The sequence below is a fragment of the Pan paniscus genome, chromosome 23 (genome assembly GCF_029289425.2).
Source record: "Pan paniscus chromosome 23, NHGRI_mPanPan1-v2.0_pri, whole genome shotgun sequence".
Lineage (NCBI taxonomy): Eukaryota > Metazoa > Chordata > Mammalia > Primates > Hominidae > Pan > Pan paniscus.
In genome coordinates, this window is record NC_085927.1 from 39,691,927 (window position 1) to 39,706,670 (window position 14,744).

Here is a 14,744-nt window from a genome sequence, read left to right on the forward strand (position 1 = left end):
CCCCCGGAGGGGCGTCCCCAGCCTCGCCGCTGCCGCCGCCGCCCTCCGCAGCCGCGCGCCCCGCCCGCTCCAGCCGCCCCCGGGGCCGCCACCGGCCCATGAGCCCCGGCCTCAAAGTTTGCGGCGGGCGGGCGGGCGCGGAGCCTCCAAGATGCCGTTCCACCCGGTGACGGCGGCGTTGATGTACCGGGGCATCTACACCGTGCCCAACCTGCTGTCGGAGCAGCGCCCGGTGGACATCCCGGAGGACGAGCTGGAGGGTGAGTGTCCGCCGGGACCCCCGCCCCGGCGGCCCTCCTACCTGTGCGCCCAGGTGAAGCGCGGGCCAGGGGCGCGGGGGCGGGGGGCGGGGGGCGGTCCGCAGGTGCCGGTTGCCAGGTGGGCTCCCCAGCTAGCAGCTGTGCGCGGCGGCAAGACCTGTCCGCACCCCGGGGCGCCGCGGTGGGGGTCGCTCAGGCGGAGAGCGGCCCAGCCCCTGCCCGCGTGGTCCCCAGCGCTGCGGAAACTTGCCGGGCCCCGCAGCGGGGTCACGGGGCCGCGCAGTCGGCGGTGACGGTGCGGCAACGCGGCGGACTGGGGCGGGGGTCCGCGCTGAGCCCCCAGCGCCGGCCCGGCCGGAGCACCCGCATCCTGATCCCCTCCGCGGCGCCCGCCCGCGGCTCTCTGCTCGCATTGACATTCCGCTCGTGTCGCTTTAAAAATTCAATCTGCTCGGGCAGCAGAAGAAGGGGAGAGGGCGACTGCCCTGCTCTTGCCCGCTGCGGGGCCGCCCCCGTCCCCACCTGCGGCCGTAGCCCCTTCCCTGGAGCCCTGCGGGGACCCCCAGCCCGGCGCGCCGGGAAGGCGGCCCGGGAGGCGGTGGCGACAACAAGTGGCCGGACCGGGCGGCTAAGTCGCGATAGCCAAGCCTGGAAGGGAAAGGCAGAGAGGCCAGGACCCAAACCCGCCCCCACCTCGTTCCCCCTGCCTCTCAGACTCGCAGGGGGATGGCAGGCCGCTGGCTGGGCGAGGTCAGAGCAGAGGGCAGGGGCAGGGGTCCGGGACAGTGTGTCCTGAGGAGCAGTGAGACCCCTGGGGCCCGCCCAGCTCCTTCCCTGCTGGGCTGGGGGAGGTGCTCAGGTTTCCCCTCCCCCCAGACCTCCTGGAGCCCCCATATGGAGTGGAGTGGGGGATCTGGGCTGATGGGGGTCACGGCCTCCTGGGATCTGCTTGTCTGCTGTTGCAAGGGGCTGAGCTCACCCAGAGGATGGGCCTCTCGGGGTACCTTGGATCCAGGGGTCTCTGAGATCTGGAGGCTCATTAGGGCCTGGGAGGGTGCAGCCAAGACCAGCACAGTCAGGGAGGATGGTGGGAGCCCAGGGGAAGCCATGGAGGGAGGTCCTCCCTCAACCCAGGCCCAGGGTGAGGGCAGATCTTAGAGGAGTCAGACTGGGTCGGGGGAAGATCCAGAGAGAGAAGGCAGCCTCTGCCTCGCTCACTGCACCATAGGCATGAGCCACCAGGCTCCTCACCAACTGCCCCTGCAAACCCTCAGAAGCGGGGAGAGCTGTGGAGACAGGGTCTGGGGTCTGATGCGGACAGGACAGATGGATGATTGGGGCCCCCCGACATGACCTCACCATTCACCCCTAAAACCCAGGGCCAGAGCCTCCTCCAGAGCCTGGGGAAAGGAGGGGTACGATGCGGGGGGGGCGAAAGGTCAGGAGATGGAGCATAGGCCTTCTCCTCCCCACCTTTGTCCCCTCCGGCCCTGGGCCACCTCAAACCTCCTGCCGACCTTTCCCCTCCAGAGGCCCTCATCCATCCCTTCCTCCTGACCATCCAAGCAGGAGTCACCATGTCTCCCAGACCCCAGGCAGCTTCCGCTTCACTCCCTCCCCTTGCTCCCAGCACCCCCACCAGGACCCCACCACCCCAACTCCAGCCCTTTCTGGGTCCCTCCTCTCCTGATCCCCAGTCCTGGAGTGCACTCCCTGAGGAAGGGGAGAGGCTGAGAGGCTGGCTGCAGGGGTGAGGGGCCGCAGGGTGGGCAGTGCAGGGGCAAGGCCGCAGGCTCCCCAACCAACGACATGGCGTGCTGGCAGGAGCCCAGCTGCGTTAGTCACCAGCCACAACAAGTGCCCTCCCCGCTTCTCTCCTGTCCCCTTCTCCTGGGCCCTGGGGAGCTGAGGGGCCCTGACTCGGGGCATCTGAAGGGCAGGGCCCTCCCTGGGATGGGCAGGTGGGGTCATGGAGTAGACAGATGCCTGGGTGGTCCCAGCTCATCTCTGGCCCAGTGGGCAGCTACAGATGAAGGCAAGAAGTTTTCCATGACCAGCCCCCTTCTTGGCTGCAGGTGCCCTAAAAGCCCTCTGGCGGCCCCAGGTCCCTTTCAGCAGTCCTTGAATGCCAGGGCTGGCCATTCCTGGCACGGATCCCCCTCTGCCCTCTCCGCCTCTCCAGGGCCTCATGAGTGCTCCTGCCCCAGGGCGGTCTGGGCGAGACCCAGGCCCTCTGCCGGGAGGACGCCATTCGCGGAGGAGCCACATGTGCCAGGAAGAGGGAGCTGGGCAGCCCGGGATGGAATGCTGCAGACAGTACGTGCCTGCCGCAGAAATCCAGGGGGCGGTCAGTCTGAGCGGAAAGGAGGACCAGGCAGGGAGGTGGGAAGCACAGAGTTAAGATGAGGGCTTCCCAGCCAGGCGGCGCTGGGTTTGAGTCTCTGCACCTTCAGCTCATGGAGTGACCTTGGGCAATCGCTCACCTCTCTGAGCCTTGGTTTCCCCACCTATAAAAGGGGGGCTGGTGACGGAGGATGCAGTGAAAGTACCTAGCACAGGGGGCTCAGGGACCCAGATGCAACATGAGGGGAGGCCCTGCGGGGGTAAGAGGCTGCAGTGTGCAGGGCCCAGGCCCGTGAGGGTGTGCAGGAGGCTGAGCCAGAAGGGCAGGCTGGCAGGGAGAGCTGGGTGGAAAAGGCCTTGAAGGTCTGGAAAAGGTGTCTGGGGACCTGTGGCCCTGGGGAGGCATGGAGGGCAGTTGGCAGGGTAGGAATGTGGCTGCACAGAGCTGGCCTGAGGCCCACCCAGGCCCTGTGAGGGACAGGCACAGGCTCTCTTAGATCCCCTCTGTGTGCCCACCATGGCTGGGACATACACCTTTTCCAACATACACACACAGCAGAGTCCTCCAGGAACACTGAGGCTGGTCCCAGCACCATCAGCTGACTTGAGCACCCAAGGGTGGGAATGGAGTGGCTGCAAGTCTTAGCCCTTTCTGGCCGAAGAGAGGAGGAAGGAGTCAGACCTCCAGGCAGACAGTCCCCAGGGTAGGGCTCTGGGGCTGACACTTGGCCTGCCCAGTCTGTGAGTGGAGCCTTCATTGAGAGTGGCCAAATGGGGGCCTTTAGGGCAGGGGAGGCTGGGGAGTCCCCTTTCCTACCTCTCTGCCCTGCAAGGCCAGGAGCCGCCTCTGCACAGCCAAAAGCTCAGGGAGGCCAGAGTGGTGGGGCACGGGGCCAGTGCCACGGAGAGTAGCAGCCACTGCGGAGGATGGACACTACCCTCTTCAGTGACCTCCAGCCAGTGCCTGCCCTCTGGACTCTGGCTGCCTGATGGAGTGCGGATGTCCCTTGGAGTCTGCTGGGGACTTGGGCCCTGATGAAACTCCACAGGTTGAGAAGGAGATTGGGGGATGTCAGGCTGGAGGTGGCAGGTAGGGGGCAGGTCAGCCTGGAAACCTGGTGGCCCTGCCAGCCCATTGCCAGCATCCTCATGCCAAGATGGTACCCGTCAGGCTACCCTTGGCCTTACAGGACGGGAAGGGAGCAAGGCTTTCGGGGAAATGCACCCAGCTGTGGGGTGCTGATGGCACAATGGTGGCAGGAAATCACGACACCTGCCCCACTCAGGGAGCCCCCGGCAGAGGCCGGGCTTCAGTGATGGTGCCGGAGTTGCTCCCCATTTCACAGATGAGACACCCGAGGCTTAGAGAGGGACGTGACTTGCCCAGGCCACTGGGCTGCTAAGCAGGATAGCCAGAATCCAAGCCCAGGCCTCTGGTCCCAGCAACCGCCAACAGGAAAGGTGGCCTGGTGTCCCAAGCTCACTCAGTCCTCCCTCTTCTTCTGGCTCTGCTATCTGGGACGTTCTGATTTATAGCATCCATCTCTGAGCCAGGACCAGCCAGACACATGCTTGATTTTATTGCTTAATCATCCCAGCAGCCCCATTGTACAGGTGAGCAAATACCTGCCCAAGGTCACCCTGCCAGGATGTAGGAGAGCTGGGACTTGACCTTGGGTCTCTGCCACTTTAGGCTGCCTCCCTGGCCGGGAAGGTGGTGCCTGAACCCGGCCTCTGTGGGCGGGTGGGAGTCGGCTGGGGCAGGGCTCCCAGCACAGGCAAAGGCACCAAGGTGAGACTTTGTGGTGTGTTGGATGTGCCAAGGAGGGGTGTTAAAGAGACTCATGCATGGGGAGGTGGCAGTGTGTGGATTTACCTAGTGGCCTGGGAAGGTAAGCCTTGCCTGAGAAAAGGCTGCTGGGCCTGCAGGGCTGCCTCCCAGCTTATCGCCCGCCCGTGCATCCCAATATTCACCTGCCTTCCCCTGGCTCCCCTCGGCCCAGTGCGTTTTCTCAGGGTCTCCAGCAAAGGGACTCAGGGGCTCCAGCAAAGCAGCCCTGGGCTCTGGGAGCTCCCGAAGGGTAGGAGGGATGACCTGGAGCTCAATTCACAGCAGGCAGGGGAGGGGGTGGCTCCCACTGCATCCCCTAGTGTGAGTCCAGGACTTTGCCATCCCTCCCTGACATCTCCCAAGCGGGACCCTGCAGAGGAGGAAAGGGAGGAGGAGGAGCGGTGCCTGACCCTGGTCCTCCTTCCCGACACCACCGTCTGGCCCCCACTCGTCTTCAGCTTGAGGCCCCTCTTCCACGGGTGGCCCGCAGGCAGGTGGGGATGGCATCCTTGGGGGCTGGAGAAGGGATCACGCAGCCTCCTCAGCCTCCCTGTCTGCTTCTCGGCTGCTTGGGGAGTGGAAGTAAACGTGTCCCCTAACCAGGATTGTTCGTGGGCTCTGAGTAGCGGCCTCACAGCAAGCGGTATGTGAACTGCTGCTCAGAAGAGCCAGAGAACTGTGTGCTTCAGATGGATGGGCTCCCCACATCAGTCATTCATTCATTTCATCATTCATTCAGCAAATGTTTATGCTTGAAGAGGCAGGCCCCGTTCCAGGCAACAGGGACACAGCCACGAACAAGACCAGCCCCTCCCTGCTGTCATGGCCCTTGTAGTGCACAATCCAGCGTGGCCCATGCAAGGATGGGGCAAGAGCAGGGCCTGTGGGGGCCCAGAGGAGGGCCAGAGCTGGCCAGTGGGGAACAGGGAGGGCACCAGGGAGATGGTGCCGTTCAAGCTGAGAACTGGGGTTGTGTCAGGGTTTGCCACGGCGAGCAGAAGAGCACTTCAGGCAAAATGGGCCGCGTGTTCAAAAGACTGGAGATGGAGCAGTCCTGGTACCCACAGGACCGAGAGGGCCCCTAGCCTGGATGGAGTTCAGGACACCTGGGGTGGGCAGAACGTGTGGCCGGGCCAGGAGGCCAACAGTGCTGGCCGGAAACCTAAGCGTGTGTGTGCAGATGCCTCCAGCTCTACCTAGAGGCTCTAGGGACCGGAATCCCCTCAGCAGCCTCCGTGGCTGTCAGGCCTCAGCTCACACATCCCCCGTGACGGGGAGCTCACCACCTCTTTGGTGGCCCAGGAAAGCTCCAGGTGGGAATTGGCCTGGAGTTCCCAGAGTCCAGGGTTTGCAGAATCCTGTGGCCCTGGCACAGACCTCCCCGCCCAGATGCTTCCCTGGCCCCGGGGCCATTGGTTAGGAGACGAGATTCCCAGGTCCTGGTGGGATGAGTGAAGGGGAAGTCCAGAGTCAGAAAGTCTGGGGGCCCAGGCAACCCCGGTGCACATGTGAGCCTGTCTGACCCTCAGGCCTTGGGTGTGGACACCAGTGGGATAAGCCTGATAAGGGTGGGGCCTCTGCCCAAGCCACCTCGAAGTGTGGCCTGGGACATGTGGCCATCCTCTCTGGGCCATGGCCCCTAGTCTGTGGTGAGACCAACAGGCTGGGCTAGGCTCCCCTGTCCCCCGAGACTAGGGAATGACTCCAAAGTGCAAGGTCCTATGAGCAGTTTCAGGGTTCATGGACCCCTTAAGGCAAGGCCTGGGCCAGCCCAAGCAACAGCAGCTCTGAGCCCACGCTGACTCTGGGCCGGCCGCTGGGGCTCTCTCAGCCTGTTTCTGGTCTGCAGCACGGAGCACCTCGCGTGTCTCTACTTTTAAACACACAGATACACACCCTCTCTCGCATGAGGAGCTTGATTCTGCCTGCTGAAAGCTAAAAGCCCACCCAGGGGAACAGCTTAGGCAAAGGCCAGGTGGCTGGCAAGCAAACAAGGAGAGCCCCGGGAGCCGGAGAGAGCATCGAGCCCCGCCCCCCACTCCCAAAGGCAAATGCTGTTTAGGGCCCTGCTGGGGCTGTGATGATTAAGGGACAGCAGCCCTTAAAAACAGAGAAACAGAAGAGACAGCAGTACAGCTAAGGTGACAGGTGAGGACCCCCTCAACTGTGTGCCAGGGAGTCCCCACCATCATTCTGCCCATTTCACTGTGGGTAAAACTGAGGCTGGCCCAAGGTCACAGGTTGGGTTGCTTGTTCCCCGGGCTCCCAGCGCAGTGCATTGCTCACCACCTGAGTCACCGAGGTCATCAGGCCTCAGTCTTCTGCTCCGTACAGTATGGAGGGCGACCCCCCACCCAGTCTGGTCTGGCCTGGACCTGGAGGGGGGCTCCTTCCCCCTCTGTCTTCCCTGAACCAAAAGAGGTCTGTGCCGCCTGTCAGCCCATTAGTCTGGAGCAAGCTGCCTCACGTGGCTGCCATTAGCAAGTGTTGGCCGGTGTTAAGGATCTAAGGATCTAAGGATCCGAGCCTGGGGGAGGAGGCGCAGCGGGATGGAGATGGTGGGGGAGAGGGGGATGGAAGGAATGGGGGCGGGTGGGGAAGCCGTCAGCAGCCGCGGGGCCGGGGAGATCCAGCATCCTCCCCTGCACGTGGTCCCCACCACACGGGGTCGTTGTGAGCACACCAGGAGAGGCTGTGAGAGCCTGGCGCAATCAGATCCCAAGAGGTCACTGCTGGGGGTCCTTGAGCCCTGCTTTACTGCCCTGCTCAGCCTGCCCAGAGGTCCCAGAATATGGCACCCTTGTGCACCCTCGGGCCATGCTCTCACCAGATCTGCAGGCTCTGGGTTGGGCTCTCAAGGCCATGCTCAGGCTGCGGGGTCGGTGATCCTGGGGGTCTGGAAAGGGGGTCTGTTGGGGACTGGGGTGAAGTCCCAGCCTACTCCATTCTCTCCTCAGAGATCCGAGAGGCCTTCAAGGTGTTTGACCGTGACGGCAATGGCTTCATCTCCAAGCAGGAGCTGGGCACAGCCATGCGCTCACTGGGTTACATGCCCAACGAGGTGGAGCTGGAGGTCATCATCCAGCGGCTGGACATGGATGGTGAGCACCCCCCCACCTCGGTTTCCCCACCTGGCATCTGGGCCCTGGGGGTGGGGCAGGGGCTGGGGCCTGAGCTGCTGAGGCTGCATCCAAATTGGGTCTCTCGCTCCCCTGACTCCCACCCTCAAAGTCCGTGGCAGGTTGCAGCCCGGTCTGGCCCCATTTCTCAGCCTGGAGAATTGAGGCCAGAGAGGTAGTGACAGTCCCAGCCACATGCAGGGCTCAGAGATGGCTCCTTTCACTCTGTGTTGAGAAGTTTAAGTACAGAGAAGTAAAAGGATGCAATAAATACTCCAGTTCCCACCACCTGAGATAAAATCACTACTTCAGTTGTGTTTGCCACCTGGCATTTTATTAAGGAAAAGTTCATAAGGAATAGTGATGCCAAGCCCCCTCTTTATCCCACCCGGGCCCTTCTTCTCCTCTACTCCATCCAGAGGCCAGGTGACAGCCTTGGCAGGTTGCCCCACTCTGAGCTTCAGTTCCTGTCTATATGGTGGAGGATGGCCCACCCCAGGATGGCCGCAGGGTGCTGGGAGCAACAGAGGGTTCTGGGTGAAATAGGAGGGTCACGGCCCACCTGCTGTCTACCTCCACCTCCCCTTGTAAGGCCTCATCACACTGGGTGGCTTCAGCGTCAGCCCAGAGCCTGGCACTTGGTAGATGCCCCTGACACTGACTCAAGGCTCAGAGAAGGCGGGCACCTGCCTAAGGCCACCCGGTAGGCCCAAGGTATATCAAGACTCCATCCCAGGACCTCTGGGCCCTGGGCTGCAGGCCTGGGCCCTACCCACTGATTGGACCCGTGCCTCCTCCAGGTGATGGTCAAGTGGACTTTGAGGAGTTTGTGACCCTTCTGGGACCCAAACTCTCCACCTCAGGGATCCCAGAGAAGTTCCATGGCACCGACTTTGACACTGTCTTCTGGAAGGTATCCCCTGGCTAGTTGGGACCCAGGGCTGTGCACACTGTGGAGTTCTGTTCTGGAGCCAGTGAATGGCTGGGCCCACACTGTAAAGGGGGGATGACCACTTCAGGCTTGTGTCCACTGGACATTTCACCTCTCAGAGGGCCATGGGCTCCCTGGGGAGGCCGGTGTTGGTCAAGGACTCTCTGGGGGAATGGAGCAAGTGTTTTCCAGCCCCCCAGAATCTAGAGGCCTGTCACTGGGTCTGTATGGCCGTGGGGTGCTGGGTGGGGGCTGCGGTGGCTCTCAGAGCACCGTGTTGTCCCCCTCCGCAAGTGCGACATGCAGAAGCTGACGGTGGATGAGCTGAAGCGGCTGCTCTACGACACCTTCTGCGAGCACCTGTCCATGAAGGACATAGAGAACATCATCATGACGGAGGAGGAGAGCCACCTGGGCACAGCCGAGGAGTGTCCCGTGGATGTGGAGAGTGAGTGGCTGGCCCTGGAACCCCACGGGTGGGCCCAGTGACTTGGCCAGGGGGACGCACGGGGTGGGGAGAGTCTGCAGAGGGGGGCTGGGGGCCTCCTTGCCTGTCCTAAGCCTCTGTCCCATTGGGGCACCCCATGGGATGAGCCCATGTGCCGAAGGGCAGGCGGCTCCTGACTCCATCGCTTTGATGTCCCCTTCTGTCTCCCCGGTGCTCCCGGCGGGCGGCCACAGCCTGCTCCAACCAGCAGATCCGCCAGACTTGCGTGCGCAAGAGTCTCATCTGCGCCTTCGCCATCGCCTTCATCATCAGTGTCATGCTCATTGCGGCCAACCAGGTGCTGCGCAGTGGCATGAAGTAGACGCCACCTGGATGCCCCATCCACCGCATGCGGTGCCCGTGGCCCGCCCCACACCACCGCCGCCTGCAGACCCCTCCCTTGGCCGGCTCCCTGGGCCGCCATCTGCGTGTACTTCAGGGCCTGGGTATCCAGCGAGCCCTCCCCACCCACCCACGGTCCTCACCTGGAGCTGTGGCCTGGCTGTGGAGGGCCGGGTGGTGGCTCTGAGGATGGTCCCCAGCCCCACCCTGTCCCCACCCTGGCCTGTAAGGAGCACTCACTCTTCCTACCATCCAGGGGCTCCTGGGAAATTAAGGAGGGATTTGCACAGGAACCCCCAGGACCCAGTTGCTGCTGTGGTCCCTTGGGCAGGAGTGGGCACCCTGTGCCTTGAGACAGCAGCCTATCTGGGGCCACACAGCCAACCCAGCCCTGGTCCCTGAGGTCTGCCCAGGGCACAGGGCACAGGCAGGGACAGAAAGCCTCCTCCTGGGGGAGGGTGGGAAGCCAGGGTGTCCTGGGCCTTGCTGCCTGGCATAGCCTGAGGAGGCCCCTGGTCTTCTCCTTGGGCCCCTTCCTCTGACCCTCGTTGGACCCCCAACCCAGACCCCCTTTTCTCCATGTACCTGCTGGGCCAGCCCATTTCACAGGTGAGGAACCCGAGGCTCAGGGGCCCGAGACTTGGCCTCAGTTCTTCCTTCCACAGGGATTTTCAGGAAAGGCAGAAGGTCGTGGAGGATGGGCATCTGAGGTGGCCCTGCAGCCCCCCACCTTCTGGCCCTCCCACCAGAGGCCCAGCTACCAAGGCCACATTGTCCACCACCCCAGCCTAGAGCCTAGAACTGTAGTCCAGCTGAGGAAGGAGGCAGAGCTGGGGCCTGAAGGCTCTGAGCAGCCTCCGGCCAGGGGGCTCCTCCAGGGCTGAACTTTGGGAGGGCCCCTGTACTACCTCCTGGGCCAAGAAACTGGCACAGCCCCGCACTGTCAGTGCCAAGAGGCTGCGCCAGGCCACTCTCTCAGCCCAGGGCCTGCCCTCCTGTCCTCCCACTTCTCTACGCCCTCAAGGTTGGAGACCCCGCTCCCATGCCCCAGCTGTGCCATCCCAAACACTTGGGCAGCAGCTCAGCATGGGCAGACATGGGGGCTGTGGATTCTTCCAGGGCGGGGATGGCAGATGGAGCCCTTGGGCTCCTTGGGCCTAGAGCCACTTCTTACCAGGCAACGGGCACAGCCACCCTGGCACACCCTCTGCCTGGCCGTGCTGAACCTCTGCTGGTCCCAAGGGAGAAGGGAGTGAGCGTGAGTCACCTGGGGAAAATCTCATCTGATTCCCTCCTTGCCCGACCTCTGCTAGGGGCTGGAGAACAGAGCTCAGAGCACCCAGCGTAGGGAAACACAGCCAGACCACTGTGGTGACAGACTTTCTTTATAAACATTTGGAAGTTTTCTCCCCCATCTTCTTAAGAAGCAGGGGGGCAGGTGGAGGAGAGTGAGGGGAGAGCTGCCCGGTGCAGACCCAGGACGAGGGCTGCACTTGGTGTGGCCGTGTCCTGAGCCTCAGTGAGGCCGGGCAGATGGTCTCGGAGCCTCCATGGGGCGTAGCAGGAACCGGGCTTGGCTTCCTATTGTGACTGATGAGAAAAGTGACCACGTGGGGGTCAGTCGGGGGCAAGGGGCTCAGCCCCACTGGACTCTGGGCTGCAGAGGCCACCCCCCAGGTGGGGGTGCCCGCAGGGATGGAGGCAGCTCCTGAACTGGTGGCCAGCCCACGGGGTACTGGAAGACAGTGGTTCTGATGGGTTCAGCCCTAGAGAGAGAGAGAGAAGCGGGGAGAATAAGAGTACACTACAGCCCAGGCTTATGCCACCCCCAGCCCACCTGCCTCACCACCCTGGCTGTGGGGAGGGTCAGCTGCCTGCATGACTTTTCTGGAAGGCAGAGCCTCGAAAATAGGCAGACCGTTTGAGCCAGCGACCTCACCTCTAGGAACTGAGCCCAAGGAAATAGTGGGGTTGCAGGCAGACATTGAGCTGCGAGACAATGGGAATAACCTTCGTGTCCACCTGTGGGGGACTGATTCAATACATATGCACGTCCACAGCAGAGAATGCCATGCGGCCTGTGTAAGAATTAAGGCAGATTTATATGCACTGATAAGGAAAGACATACTGTGTGATAGGGAGAAAAAGCAGCTTATAAAATAATGTATATAGCATGATACTATTTTTGTTTAAAAATATATAAAATATATAAATGCATAAAAAAATCCTGGAAGACACAGCAAAAAGTTAACAGTGGTCCTATCTGAGTGGTGCCATTATGGGTGACTTTTTTACTCCTTTATATTTCTCAAAAGTTTTACGAGCACACAAGCCTTTGAAATCAGAAAAAAACATTGTCTAAATTTTTTTTTTAAAGCCTAATTTCTCATGCTACTCACTGTCCTCCTCCTCAACGTCCACCCCGAGCCACCTCCCCTGGAACTCGGGGTCCATGTAAGTACTTGCCCTAGGAGAGGCATCCTCTGTGCCCAGCCTGGGGCACCCTGCCAGGGCCCAGCGATGGCCCCCCCACCATTCTTCCACCTGTCCCATACTCAGATCCTTCTGGCCGTGGGCCCCACGCATGCTGCTTCTCCAGGGCCTCATGGCCCTTCTCAGGCTTCGAAGTACTTTGAACCTTTGAGCACTTTGAACTCCCATCACCCCAGCTGCCTATACAGGACCTTTCTGGAAGGCAGAGCCTCAAAAACATGCAGACCCTTTGAACCAGCAACTTCACCTCTGGGAACTGAGCCCAAGGAAATAGCAGGGTTGTGGGCAGCCATTGAGTTACAGCAATAGCCGTGAGACAATGGAAGTAGCCTTCATGTCCAGCTGTGGGGGACTGATTAAATACACGTGCACATTGGCCGGGCGCAGTGACTCACGCCTGTAATCCCAGCGCTTTGGGAGGCCAAGGCGGGTGGATCACGAGATCAGGAGATCGAGACCATCCTGGCTAACATGGTGAAACCCCGTCTCTACTAAAAGTACAAAAAAAAATTAGCCGGGTGTGGTGGGGGGCACCTGTAGTCCCAGCTACTTGGGAGGCTGAGGCAGGAGAATGACGTGGACTAAGGAGGCGGAGCTTGCAGTGAGCCGAGATCGCGCCACCGCACTCCAGCCTGGGCGACAGAGCGAGACTCCGTCTCAAAAAAAAAAAAAAGTACACATGCACATCCACATCCACAGCAGAGAGTGCCATGCAGCCGCCGCCAAAATTCAGGCAGGAGCTCATCTGTCTTCCACATAGGACTGGAGTCCCCAGAGGATGTAGACCAGGGGATAGGGGTAAGGTGTATTTGTACCCCAAGGCGCAGGGCCAGGCCTGGTGCCAGGAGGCCACCCAGTGATTGTGGAACAAACAGCAATGCTGAAAGATCTTACTGACCAGGTGCTATTCTGGGCCACACACCATGACCTAGAGAAACCTTAAGAATCCTCAGGCGAACCCCATTTTATAGATGAGGAAACTGAGGTGCAAGGAGTCAGTCACGTGACCAAGTGACACCCTCGGGATGAGGCCTGAGGGCCTGGAATACCAGCCCCACATCGGCTGCAGACACGGCCCTCCCACTTCAGCTCCCTCTGCTCTGGCACACTCCCACACCCCAACATCCAGCCTTCAGGCAAGGTGAGGCCCTGGCAGCTCCTGGCAGGCTCAGGGGCCCAGTGGCCAGCCCTCTGCAGAGAGGGAAGGGCTTGGGCCTGCGGAGAGGGGTTTGGAGAGGCCTCTGACCTCCGAGGGGGAGGTGGGGAGCCGGGGTCAGGAGCCCTGGGAGTTTCCCCTGCTGCACCCACCCAGCCTGCCCCTCTCTGGGCCAGACCTGCCATGCAGAGTCAAGGACTCCGGGGAGCTCTGGGTGCAGCCTCCAGGACCCCCAGGTGTGAGAGGACAGGGACATCCCCTGCTTCATGGCTCACTGCCTGCTAGAAAGTGCAGAAGGCAGCTCTTGACATGATTTATGGCACTGGGGAGATTTCATAAACTCCACCAGCCGCAGAGAAGGCGGGGAGGCTCCGCAGTTGCTGGAAGGGAGTGCCCTAGCTGCCAGCCAAGCCTGGGCTCCCTGCAGGGCCACAGGGACAGTGGGGATCCCCAGGGAGGGTGTGATCCTGGGGAGCCCCTTCCCCTGAGCCTCAGGCCCTTCCTCTAGAAAATGGGGCAGATTCCTGGGAACCTGGGACCTCCTGGGTCCAAGTGTCAGCCCCGTGCCCCTGCCTGCCCTGAGTCCCGCCAGTAGACAGGCATACCCAGTGCCTGCTCACACACACTGGCACACTGCCAGGGCCCCAGACACGTGAGCCAAAGCCTTGGGGACACTGAGGTGAGTGTCTGGCACAACTCTGCTCGTAGCTTCTCTGGTGACCTGTTTGTCCTGTGCGTGAGGACAGGAGCCACTCTCTTGCATTTTCCCAGCCACGGTCCTAATCAGAGGAAACAGAGTCGAGGAGGAGGATGGGCCAGGATGGCAGCGCCCGCCCAGAGAGGGGTGCAAAGGAGAGATTAAGAGGGATAGAGTCGCAATCTGAAGAGCCAACAATGGGCAGCAGGGCCAGGCCTGGCCTTGCCGAGGGATCAGTCTGTGTGTCTGAGGCCGCCGCTGCTCTTGACAGATCCCTCAGGGTCAGTCTGCGGAGGGGGATAAGAGCTATGCCACCAGGCTGGGGCTTCATGGACCCCCACTTCCCCATGTTTACAAGGAGGGCTGGCCTGGCTCACTGGGGAGGCTCAGCTCAGCCAGCGGAGGTTGGAGCCCGCAGGTCTCGGTTCCCCGAGGTGGGGTGGGCAGCTCTCTGTGCCTTGTACTCTGGGGGAGGAAGCAGATACCCTGAGAGGAAGAGGGGGTCCCCCAGGCTTCCAGACCAGGCCCCACAAAAGGCTCGCAGCACTAACACCTGGGGAACGCCCGAATGGCAGCCTAAATGCTCATTCATGCAGTAAACCTGTCCTGGGCCCCCCCAAGTCTGCCCAGGCCATGCAGGAGAAGCGAAGGCTGGGAGGCGTGATGTCTCAGCTAGAGCTTCCAGGACAAGTCTGACTCTGCCAGGCAGAGAGGTGGGAGGCAGTTTCAGGCAAGAAAATAGCATGCGCAAGGTGCTCCAAAATCACAAATGATGCCTCATCTAAGCTGCTGCCGAGTGTCCAGTGGGACCAACAGTCAGGCCAGAGGCAAGAGGTGAGAAGGCGAGATCCGACCGGCTGCGGAGGCATCAGGGAGGGTCCCCCGCCCCAGCCCCAGCCCTGCAAATGGGGCTGTGCGGCCAGAGGTGGAGGATGTGGGGAAGCGCCAGGGCCAGGGTGCATCAGGGCTGCTGTGTGGAGGATCCCCCGCGGGAGCAGAGGGAAGGTGGGAGACCAGGGAGGGGCCGCTGGGGCGCCCAGGAGAGCCAGGGTGGAGGAAGAACATTGTTGCTGCAGCACTGCCTC

At 61.7% G+C, this 14,744-nt stretch overlaps 2 protein-coding genes across 5 annotated transcripts in view; one reads left to right on the forward strand and one right to left on the reverse strand.

Moving 5' to 3' along the window:
* Nucleotides 1-16: 16 nt before the first annotated feature.
* CABP7 (calcium binding protein 7) lies at nt 17-11,564 on the forward strand. 2 transcript variants are annotated; one of them, XM_034948440.3, is made up of 5 exons: nt 17-260; nt 7,392-7,535; nt 8,354-8,466; nt 8,791-8,932; nt 9,166-11,564. In XM_034948440.3, exons 1-5 carry the CDS (start codon nt 152-154, stop codon nt 9,291-9,293), a joined length of 636 nt encoding a protein of 211 aa, XP_034804331.1. In that variant the 5' UTR covers nt 17-151; the 3' UTR covers nt 9,294-11,564. The 2 variants fall into 2 exon arrangements, with proteins under 2 accessions (XP_034804331.1, XP_034804330.1); XM_034948439.4 differs by having other exon boundaries at nt 78-260; nt 8,779-8,932.
* ZMAT5 (zinc finger matrin-type 5) overlaps nt 10,681-14,744 on the reverse strand; it is a 36,144-nt gene continuing 32,080 nt past the window's right edge. For all 3 annotated transcript variants that reach the window (XM_003812001.5, XM_003812000.7, XM_063603044.1), the window contains exon 6: nt 10,681-11,079. In XM_003812001.5, the coding sequence (XP_003812049.1) occupies nt 10,950-11,079 (130 nt within the window). In that variant the 3' untranslated portion in view covers nt 10,681-10,949. The remainder of the gene's footprint in view (nt 11,080-14,744) is intronic.